At 37.4% G+C, this 12,027-nt stretch overlaps 1 protein-coding gene across 5 annotated transcripts in view; it reads left to right on the forward strand.

Moving 5' to 3' along the window:
• The window catches only part of Bltp1 (bridge-like lipid transfer protein family member 1), a 179,685-nt gene that overhangs the window by 157,204 nt on the left and 10,454 nt on the right, over positions 1-12,027 (forward strand). For all 5 annotated transcript variants that reach the window (XM_052732130.1, XM_052732126.1, XM_052732129.1 and 2 more), the window contains 10 exons: positions 452-652; positions 1,340-1,519; positions 2,299-2,436; positions 3,133-3,390; positions 4,573-4,723; positions 5,253-5,410; positions 5,537-5,729; positions 5,946-6,163; positions 9,069-9,320; positions 10,704-10,907. In XM_052732130.1, coding sequence (XP_052588090.1) covers positions 452-652; positions 1,340-1,519; positions 2,299-2,436; positions 3,133-3,390; positions 4,573-4,723; positions 5,253-5,410; positions 5,537-5,729; positions 5,946-6,163; positions 9,069-9,320; positions 10,704-10,907 — 1,953 coding nt within the window. The remainder of the gene's footprint in view (positions 1-451; positions 653-1,339; positions 1,520-2,298; positions 2,437-3,132; positions 3,391-4,572; positions 4,724-5,252; positions 5,411-5,536; positions 5,730-5,945; positions 6,164-9,068; positions 9,321-10,703; positions 10,908-12,027) is intronic.

The raw sequence follows: 12,027 nt of genomic DNA on the forward strand, positions 1-12,027 counted from the left end.
ATTAAAATAGTGGTTCTTAACCAAGGGCAGCAGTTGCCTTCCAGTATTGGGATTTCACAACTGAGACTTTAACTGGAAACTTATGGGAACACTGTGCAAACAACCTGCCAATCTGAAAATCATTCTTTCTGAAAAGAATTATTTGGTCTAAAATGCTAGAAGGTTGAACTTATTAAAGCGAAATATGAATGAAATCCTAAACTCCAGTTTCAAGAGAAGCATAAAAACTGTTGAAGGGAACTCAGCCTTCAGATTTGGAAGGAATCACTTGGGTCCTTTTTTTTGTGGTTATCTTGAATTCAAAATCTTACCCAAATAGCCTCATGTTTGGCTTTTGAGAGCATGGTAGTGCTTGTAGACTTACTTGTGACTGATGATGTTGAGATGTCTCCTATTTATAGGCTCATCAGGATTTTGTGACTAATGATGTTGGGATATCTCCTCTTTACAGGCTCATCAGGATTAGGCAGCCCGCTTGGCCGAAGTCGACACAGCAGCAGTCAGTCAGATCTGACTGGCTCCAGCAGCAGCTCATCTGGCCTGAGCTTCACTGCATGCATGTCTGACTTTTCCCTGTATGTGTTTCACCCCTATGGTGCAGGGAAGCAGAAGTCCACTGTTTCTGGTCTCACATCCGGATCAGGAGGACTAGGTATATTTACTTGTTTGTGCCTTTTGTTATGTTTTTTAAAGCTTTCTATTCTTAGACTATGTTACCTTAAATAATGGGTATAAACAACATAAAAGCTTGTGTTTTTCCCTTTTGATAATACCTATTTTATCCCTATAAGTAAAAATACAAAACAAGATATTCAGATAAACTGATTTTACAAGGATTTAAAACTTAAGAATGCTTGTTAAATGATATATATAGCATAATAGCTAAAGATACAAAAATTTTCTTATAATACATATTTAAATATATTATCAAATCACTATGCATAAAATTTTAGTCCATAAAAAGTAAAATTTTAAAGTATGTAGGTTATGCTTGATAATAAGCCATCATTTAGTAAAATGAAATCTGCATTTTAAAGCTCAGGCCTCATAAATGAATATTTCTTACATTTATACAAGTAAATTCTAGCTTTTGTTGTTGGAGTGAGCTTGCTAAAATTTCCACCTCTGTATACAGGCTTTAACCTCCTAAACTGCTATGAAGAATGCAAATGCTCATTAGATTATTCTGTCTAAATTTTCCCTAATTTAACCTCTTTTGATTGGTGACATGTTACTGTATGCTGTATAATTTTCATTAACTAGTTGTCTGCATACGCACACATCTCTTTGTGCATATGCATACATATGAACATTTTTCTTATTTTGGTTTTATTCTTAGGGAATGTAGACGAAGAACCTACTTCAGTCACTGGTCGAAAAGACTCATTAAGTATAAACCTTGAGTTTGTAAAAGTGAGCTTGTCTCGGATAAGGCGCTCAGGGGGTGCCTCATTTTTTGAAAGTCAGTCTGTAAGCAAGTCTACAAGCAAAATGGACACTACATTAATCAATATATCTGGTATTCTATTTTATAACTTTTAATTAAAATATTCTTGTTATTATAAAGAATTAAACAATGGCCTCTGTTTTTAAGGTGGCTTTGAGCTTAGATGATTTGATGGTGGTGGTGGTGGTTGTTTAAACCATTAACTTAGATAACTATAAACCAAACTAAAATGAGAATGGTTATAGACCTATCAGTGGGTCAGCTGGCCATCAAGTCTGGGAGTATGGGCTCAGGCACTTGCACTAGAAGTCACCGACATGTCAATCTAAAGAAGCTGTGGAAGAGGAACAGAAGAGAAAAGATGCAAAAGGAGAATGACGCCAGAACAGAACCCCTGACGGTGGCCATAAGGGTGCTTTTCGTGTGAAAGTTTTTACCCTGGAACAAAGAGAAAAATAAGTACTCCTTTGCAGTACTTGGTTTTTGGTTTGCAGTTCTTTTTGTGCAAGTTCATATTGTAGCACATACTGTTGATTTATTTTCCATATTTGAGAGGAGCCCTGTGTTAAACTGAAAGCTTGCTGTATAGTTAATCTCTAGAACCTCTCTGGTAACTGTGGCAGAGCCCTAACTTGCCACCTCCCCAAGAAAAGGACACAGAGCTAATGATCTTACAATGCACTGTTTGTGTAATTTGAAGAAAGACATAAAATCACTTGTTAGATACAATGTATCTTGGTATTTATGGGTTAGAACAGTAGGTATAGTACTGTGTCTGATAACTACCATGTAAAGTGTTAAAAGTTCTGGATGTTTGTTCTGAGCTCTAACAAACTTTATTTCTGTATCAGCTGTTTGTGATATAGGGTCTGCTTCATTTAAGTATGATATGCGCCGACTCAGTGAAATCCTAGCATTTCCAAGAGCCTGGTATAGGAGAAGTATTGCAAGGCGCCTGTTCCTTGGAGACCAAACTGTAAATTTGCCAAGTAAGCTTGTTATTGTAATTAGATTTCTTTTAATTTGGGTTAAAGTAAACAAGATCCATGATTGATAACACAAATTTTGACTTACTTTGTAAGCTATACCATGTAATTCATTAATTTGTTCGAAGAATGTCTAATGAGTCCCTCTAATGGCAAGCACTAGGCATTCCAAACAAATAAATGCCTTACCCTCTTGAAGATTACCTCCTAACTAACATTTTATTCTATAATAATTTACTCTGTAATCTTCATAAAATTGCAAGTGCAAGTATACATTTAACTATCCAAGTTAATCATAGTTATGCATGGGAAAATGAAAATATTGGAGACATACTACCAGGTTGCCTTTATCTCTTTCTTGATCTTATAAGTTATGTTGAGCTGAAGAGGTTGTGGAAGTGAAGAATACAGTTGGCCTCATACAGTAGAAAAATGTAAAAAAGTCTCTTGAGTGGGTCTATTTTTCCTCCTGTAATGGGACCAAAATATCTGTTTTGCCCTTCTCATTCAGTTTCTGCCAGAATTAAATAAAGTACAGGATTGTTCTTTGCAAATTGTTTACTGCCATATAGTTGCGAAATACAGAAGTGGAAAGAATACACAATATAGTTAGAAAAGGTGTCTGGGTCAAAGGACTTTTATCAATTAATGTTCTTACCTGTGACTTTTATTTTGTTTTATTTTCTACTGTTGTGCCAGCATCTGGTCCAGGGACTCCTGATTCCATTGAAGGGGTGAGCCAGCACCTTTCTCCTGAGTCATCAAGGAAAGCCTACTGCAGGACCTGGGATCAGCCAAGTCAGTCAGCCTCTTTCACTCATATGCCTCAGTCACCTAACGTGTTCAATGAGCACATGACCAACAGTACCATGTCACCAGGGACAGCAGCACAGAGCCTCAAGTCCCCAGCTTCCATAAGATCAAGGAGTGTGTCAGACTCTTCAGTTCCTCGAAGAGGTAACACTGCTTTTTTTGTTACCAATAGCCCTCCAGGATTCCTAAGATAAAAATCTTAATCACTGGGAAAAGAAAGCAACAACACAAAACCAGCAAATACCAAATACTTAAAAGTACTGCATGTGGAAGAGTTCTATGGATATCTGTTAACTTCACAGAGCCATAGGAATTGAGGAATTGCCATATTGTCACTGTACTCTATAAGGACAGATGCTTTTAAAAACATTCCAGTAATGTTGTGAATGTAACAAAAGAAGGTCTGATATTAAAGAAATGAATCTTTATATTGATTCAGTTGTCCATTTATTTAGTCAGTGTTTTTTCAACTCATGAGTGCTGGTGTTATCTGCTATGGGATGTTCCGTATGTCAAATGTGTTGCTCTGATTGGTTAATAAATAAAACACTGATTGGCCAGGAGCCAGGCAGGAAGTATAGGTGGGACAAGCAGAGAAGAGAATTTTGGGAAGTGGAAGGCTGAGGCAGAGAGATGCTGCCAGCCGCCGCCATGATAAGTGAGATGTAAGGTACTGGCTGGTAAGCCACAAGCCACGTGGCAAAGTATAGATTTATAGAAATGGGTTAATTTAAGATAGAAGAACTAGATAACAAGAAGCCTGCTGCAGCCATACAGTTTGTAAACAATATAAGTCTCTGTGTGTTTACTTGGTTGGGTCTGAGCTGCTGCGGGACTGGCGGGTGAGAGATTTGTCCTGACCGTGGACCAGGCAGGAAAACTCTAGCTACAGTTATCTTTGTGCTTGTGTCTGAATGTATCAAAATGAAGGATATAGTTCTTCACACAACTAAGAATAAAATATAATGAGCAAAGTCAGCACTTCATTTGTACACTGAGTCCATTAGATAAGTGCCAGGTACCCAGCCAATGCTGCATTTCAGAATTGTCCCTACCTTTGAGTCTTCTAGTTGACTGAAACACTTCTGAGTTTTCTCTTTTATAAAGAAAATCCTAGGTGATGAAATACCTGTGCAGCTATATCCCATACATACCAAAATTCCCTCATCTCACCTGTTTTAGTAGCCATATGGCAACTATTAGACATTTGGTCTGGTACAAGAAGCTCTGTTCACCTTGTGGATTATGGAAAACAGTGGGTTTTGCTTTGTAATAAGCTTTGCTTTGTGTGAATAAGTGCACATTTAATTTTTTTTCTACCTTCAGATTCAATTTCAAAAACATCAACTCCTGTTAACAAATCAAACAAAGCAGCAAGCCAGCAAGGGACTCCGTGGGAGACACTTGTTGTATTCGCTATCAACTTGAAACAACTAAACGTTCAAATGAATATGAGTAATGTCATGGGAAATACAACGTAAGCTGTTTAGCTGCAAAGAAAATATATTTAATAAAATTTAAATTTTCTTATAATGTTATAAAGCAGTTCAAACCCTTTTAAATGTAGAAATCTTTGAGACAGTGAATATAGTGGATAAAAAGTTATAAACTTTTTATTCTGAAAATGGCTTAATTGTAAGGATACTGTAGTGCAAACAACATAAAACACATTCCCAAAAGGAAAATTATAAGGAAATAGGATAATTTTCTATCTAGGAAGCTTCATTAGTTTTAATAATCAAACATCTACCACATAGTTCTTAGTTAAGTTCTGTGTTGAGCTGGGTATGGTGGATGTATGCCACTCATCCCAGCACTCTTAGATTAGAGAATCTTGAATTTCAGTATTCAAGATCAGCTTCAACAACACTGTGAGGTCTAGACTCAGAAAAAGGAAGAAATAGTTCATTGTCAAATTGGATCTTCTACTTAATAATCTGATTTAGCTACTGTTTTTAATTTATGACAACCAACCACTTATATAACAATCTTTTCCTTCTTTTTAGTTGGACAACTAGTGGTTTGAAAAGCCAAGGCCGGCTTTCTGTAGGAAGTAACCGTGATCGAGAGATTAGCATGTCTGTCGGTCTGGGAAGGTCACAGTTAGATTCCAAAGGAGGAGTAGTTGGTGGGACCATCGATGTTAATGCTTTGGAGATGGTTGGTATGTTGAAATTTTACACTAACATATCCTCAAACATTATATTGGAAAAAAATAAAAGTTTTAGAAAGTTGAATTTGGTAAGTTTTCTATGAATTTCTATGGAAAGTAATTATTGTTTTTATTTAGCTCATATTTCTGAACATCCAAATCAGCAACCCAGCCACAAAATACAGATTACCATGGGTTCTACTGAATCTCGGGTTGATTACATGGGCTCAAGTATCCTCATGGGTATCTTCAGCAATGCTGATCTTAAGCTTCAGGATGAATGGAAAGTAAACTTATATAACACCCTGGATTCAAGCATGACTGATAAAAGGTATTTATTATGATGCCCCCTTCTGAAAACTTTATGTGACTACCTTTAACATTTTTTAACATTCAGGATGGGAGGGATAGTTCATTTTTTTTCTACAGATTAATTTTATATTATACAACTAATACAAATGAAAAGCTGGACAGGGAGGATAATTATTCTTGTGTTATTTATTGTCTTCTGTGAAATTTATGATACAGATTCTGTTTCATACTCTAGTGAGATATTTGTGCATGGAGATTTGAAGTGGGATATTTTCCAAGTAATGATATCAAGATCAACCACACCAGACCTGATAAAAATAGGAATGAAGCTCCAGGAATTTTTCACACAACAGTTTGATACCAGCAAACGAGCTCTGTCAACCTGGGGACCTGTTCCTTATCTTCCACCCAAGACAATGACTAACAACCTGGAGAAAAATTCACAAGAACAATGTAAGAATTAGAATTCAATATTGATGTATTCTTTATCTTCCCTGTATGTATATTCTTAAGTAACACATTTATATGCCACACTTAGAAAATACCCTTTGGGCTCTCCATCCCATCCACTCAGCACTGACTATGCTCCAGGTAATGGCATCAGCTGCCCTTTGGGAAGGTATTACTTTTGACTACTCCACCACAGTTCACCTGCAGCATGCCTGCTATGTGACAATATTGTATTCTGATTTGTAGTATGGACTGAGGAGTCAGAATAACTGAGTCTGTCTATTAACTTTGATACTAGACAGGTTATTATTGTTCACTTAGTAATTCAGAAATTAGTTTGTATTTATTAAGCAACAACCATATGCTTTGGTACTTCTCTAGATACAGGAGTTGCAACACAATGACCATCCCTACCTCATGAACCTTATGTTCAAATAGGAGGGGGAGACTATAATTAAATGTATAAATGACATGATTTTAGGTAGATAGGATTATTTAAAAACAAAGCAAGGGGAGGACATAAAGAAGGCTAAGGTGGAAGAATGGCTATTTCAGAAAAGATGATTGGGAAGCCTTTTCTGAAGTGACATGTTGGTAGAAATGAGTTAGTGGTTGAAAGAACTGAGATAAGATGTGGGGAAAAGTTCTAGGCAGAGGGCCATGGAGGTGTGAGACCCCTATTGTTCCTCACAAAGTTGTCTTATTTGAGAATCATTGCTGGACCTAGTAGCACAGTTCTCTAATCTCAACTACTTGGTAAATTGAAGCAAGAGGATCACAAGTTCAAGGCCTGCCGAAGCTACAGAACAAGTTCAAGTCCAGCTTGGACAACTTAATATAAGACCCTTTCTCAAAAGAAATGGTCACAGTGGTCTGGGGGTGTAATTCAGTGTAGGGCCCTTGCCCAGCATGTTCTCATGGCGGCTTGGGGCTTGGGGAAAATGAGAATCATTAAAATAACTGATTTTTTTCAGAAAAAAATCAGAGCAGAATTATCAGTAAGAAAAATATTGGACATTAATTTGGATACAGGTCATAAATAGAGTTTTTAATATGATGAGTAAGTATTGTAGAGTCTTTAAGAGATTTGGTATTATTTGGTTTGCCTTGTCTTAAAATATTCCTTTTCAAGTTTCAAAACATCACCATGGCTAACTGTACAGAACAGACTATATAGGCAGTTAGGAATGGACACAAGAAGGACATTGTGAGAATCCCTTAACTAGGGTGACAGTGGTAAATGTGATGAATAGTAAGCAAAATGATGAAAACTCTTAATTGGTTTGTTTATTTATAGTTTAGATTTTTTTGTTTGTTAGACAGGGTCTCTCTACATAGCCATAGCTGACCTGGAACTAAGAGTGTAGACCAGGCTGGCTTCAAACTCAAATTCAGCTGCATCAGCCTCCCAAGTGTTGGGATTGAAGACATGCACTACTATGCCTAGCCTAACTCCTTAATTAATTTTTTTAATCACAGAAATAATGTGTGTACATTGAAAGGAAACTAGAAAATATAAACAAAAATAAAACATCATATTTCTTCCTTAAAATCATCACTATGAAACAGCTTAGAGCTTATATATGGATATTTTTCTACATATTTGCACTTTTTTTCAGCCAAAGTGTTGCCTACCCTTTCCTATACTCCAGCTTTCTATTTTGCCAGTCAGTTATCTCCTCTGGCTTCCAGGGCATATTCAAACTTCATGGCTGACCCATAAATATCAAGTAATTTGTCCAAACCATGTTCGAAGCTTAAATCTGCTTGTTACTTATCTTTTCTCCCCTTTAGTTTGGCGTATTTTCTTTTTTATGACTGCACTCATTAAACAGACATGACCAGTTGTCTGCAGGACATCCTCCTCTTTTCAGTGACTTCTTTGTAGTGTTATTTCTTATTTCTGTAGGCCTTTATATTCCTTTTAAACAGTATTGTTTGCAAGCATGTGTAAATTGCAGTTCTGTACAAAGTATATGGTTTACTTTCTTTTGAAAAGTCCTTGTCAAGAGAAGCAGTCACCAGATTTCGAGAATTGTTTTAAAGAAAATGTGCCAGTTAAACACAAAGCATGATCCTTGGTAGTGCTGAGATAAGAATGGTAAACAGCCAAAAAGGACATTACTGTAATGAGTGGGGGAGAAAACTCTGAATTCTGTGATCAACTAATACTTCTCAAATATTAATGTGCATCTATAACCTGGAAATCTATATTTTGACAGTGCTAAAGAATGAACTCAGGGGCTTGTACATGCCAAGCAAATTCCTTCAAAAAGCATATCTGATAAAGCAGATAGTGGGACTTAAGAATACAGAGTTCTAACAAGCTCCTAGTGTGCTGCTGGTGCTGGACCTCTGACCTCACTTTACTAGAAAGCACAAAGAAGAGGAAAACATTCTTCTCATTCCTGTTGTTTATCTATGTAGAGTTGTTAAGCCTGATTGATAATTGCTTGTTATTGTTGGGTAGAAATTGTGTAAAATGCTATATGAGCTCTTTGTAAGTCAGTCAGCATTATAGACATTGTACGAGTTGTGAACAATAGAAAGCTAATACCTGCTGGGTGGTGTTGGCGCATGCCTTTAATCTCAGCACTCAGAAGGCAGAGATAAGCGGATCTCTGTGAGTTCGAGGCCAGCCTGGGCTACAGAGTGAGTTCCAGGAAAAGGCGCAAAGCTACACAGAGAAACCCTGTCTCGAAAAACCAAAAAAAAAAAAAAAAAAGCTAATACCTTCCCAAGCTCTGTCCATCCTTATGCAACATCTTTCCCCACTGTATATTTAGCAGTTGCTTAACATCTTCCATTATTTCCACTCATTTTCTGAGTCAATGTAGAATGTACCCACCTCTGCCCTGCTCAGATGCTTGAGACAATTTATGACAAACGTTTCTTGGTTCTCTTATAGTGCTTGATGCAGCGCACCATCGACATTGGCCTGGGGTGTTGAAGGTGGTATCTGGATGCCATATATCCTTATTTCAGATTCCATTACCAGAAGATGGGATGCAGTTTGGAGGATCCATGAGCTTACATGGAAATCACATGACCCTGGCTTGTTTTCATGGTCCAAATTTCCGTTCAAAATCCTGGGCCCTTTTTCATTTAGAAGAACCAAATATCGCCTTTTGGACTGAAGCTCAGAAAATCTGGGAAGATGGTAAACTGACACATTTCCAGCTTTCATTCCTTGCTATCTTCTGGCATGATAGTAAATGACTTATGTAATTTTTCTTTCTTAGATCTTTTGTAAATTAATTTTTGAGGGTGTGTATGTGTCTGTGTGTATGGTGTATGTGTTTTTATATGATGTGTATGAGTGAAGGCATGCTCATGCACAGTATGCTTGTGGAAGTAAGAGGACAACCCTGGGTATCAGTCCTCACCCTCCACACTGTTTGAGACTAGGCTAGCTGACTCAGACTAACAGGGATTCTCCTGTGTCCACCTCCCATCTCACTGTAGGAGCCCTTGGGATTAGTGACACACTTTACTGTATCCAGCTTTACCCTGGATCTGGGGATTCAAGCTCAGGACCTCATACTTGCACAGCAAATGCTTTACACTCTGAGCCATCTCTCTGACTTCTTTGTGCTTTTGTTTGTTTACAGTTATTTATTTTGAGAAGGACACATTTGTGCTGTAGCACACGTGTGATAGTCAGAGAACAGCTTGAGGAGCTGGGTCTTTGGGGTTAAAATCAGGTTGTCAGGCTTGATAGCAAGTGTCTTTATCCCCTGGACCATCTCCTCCGCCCCTTTCGAGTTTTTATTGGAGAAATTATCTCTTACTCTGTACCTAACCTCAGGGGAGAATTCATTGCCAGTGAATCAGCATCTGTAAAGTCTGGACTTGTTAAAGAAATATCTAAACATACTTCTCAACTTGCTGTCTTACTCCCTGTTACTTAAATTTAGTGCCTCTGTGGCTGGCCTTAGTATGATATGTAGAAATATTCCTTGTAAAAGCATGAAGACAGTAGCAGTTTGAGGAGATTCTCTGTCAAACAAGAGTGTGTCATAAAACTTGAGGGCAGTTGTAACACGAATTGCTACAGTGGTAAAACCCTGGAAGGCCACATCTCCAAGAATATTTGGGCAGCACAATTTGGTCTAGATAAAAAAGGACACCAAAACATGTACAAAATCCTCAAAGAACTAATGAAAATATTTACAAAGACCAGTTCCTTTGAGCAGTTTCCTATTCAGTATTTCGTTTTGTTTGGGTTTTTGATAATGCCTTACTCTTTAGCCTGGGTTGTCCTGTAAGTCATAATCCCCCCACCACCACCACGTCTCTGCTTCCTGAGTGCTGGTATTGCAAGTGTGCACCACTGCCTGACCCACTCAGTGGTTTCTTAAAATGGTTGATGTCCTTCATCTCACTGGGATAAATCCAGTTAACTAAACTAACTATTTGTGGGATTTCTCACTTATTTAGCCTTTTTACCCTATCTGTGTATAGTTTTGCTAAAGCCACAGTTATTTTTTTAGATATAAATACAATTTATCACTTTTAGAAACATATTTTTCTTGTGCTTTAGGCTCTAGTGATCATTCTACATACATTGTTCAAACACTGGATTTTCATCTGGGTCATAATACCATGGTTACCAAACCATGTGGTGCTCTGGAAAGTCCCATGGCAACAATAACCAAGATAACAAGGCGTCGCCACGAAAACCCACCTCATGGAGTAGCAAGTGTAAAAGAATGGTTCAACTATGTCACTGCCACAAGGAATGAAGGTTAAATATTTAGCTTTTGTTGGGCTTATTTTGTTTTTCTATTTTGAACTCTGTCAGCTGTTTAGAATATAAGTAGAGGTGAATTTGTCATGTCTTGATATAGTTTTCATTTTATTTCTGTTGATACATGAAGTGATTATTTAATACAAGAATCACCAGCCTGATAGTACAGCATTTTATAGGTTCAAATTAGATATAACTGAAACCATCCTAAATAAATTGGTTTTAAACAAACAAATTAAATTTGTTATATTTTAGAATATTTGGGAAATATTTTAGGAATTATTGGGAAATGTTTTATAGTTATTCTAAAAATTGGGAATTTGAGAAATTTATTATATGGCTAACAAAATGCCAAAAATGTAAGGTTCTGCTTACCTGGGATAAAATTTCAGTAATATTATTCCAGTCAAGTCATAATTTTAAAGAGAATGCTTTGGATGGATTTTTTATCTACTAGACCAGTTCCATGGTAATCTGCCAGGTGATTCTTTGATTTCTTGGGTTTGTGTGTACAACATGGCTTTTATCAATCATCTGGTGTTTGGAAAACTGAATAAATTAAGGCATGTTAGGATTTTAATGTTTTACTTAAAAATGACCTTTTTAAATGAAAAAAGATTAGTTGTACCATGTGATTTTAGAGTAAATTTCAAGAAATAGGCAGACACATGGGATGAGTAAAAATATGTTAAGAATAAAAGAGGGCTCAGTGGTGCTGCACACCTTTAATACCAGCAGGAAGGCAGAGGCAGATGGATCTCCGTGAGTTCAAGGCCACTCTGGGATGCACAAGATTGATCCAGTCTAAAAGAGAAACAGAGCCAGGCAGTGGTGGCACACACCTTTGATCCCACCTCTTGGGATCTCACGCCTTTAATCCCAGCACTAGGGAGGTGGAGGCAGGAAGTGATATGGCTGGGTGGAGAGAGGACTATAACGCAGGAGGAGACAGGAACTCTGTGCCCTTTCAGGCTGAGGATTAGGTAGAGACTAGAAGTCTTTCTAGTTCTGCTTCTCTAATCATTGAGCATTTACCCCAGGATCTGGCCCCGGATTTTATTATTAAGACCAATTAGGATTCGGGCTACACAACCTGGTCTACAGAGCTAGTTCCAGG

This window comes from Peromyscus californicus, unplaced genomic scaffold (genome assembly GCF_007827085.1).
Source record: "Peromyscus californicus insignis strain IS unplaced genomic scaffold, ASM782708v3 Scaffold_9__1_contigs__length_137607984, whole genome shotgun sequence".
Classification (NCBI taxonomy): domain Eukaryota; kingdom Metazoa; phylum Chordata; class Mammalia; order Rodentia; family Cricetidae; genus Peromyscus; species Peromyscus californicus.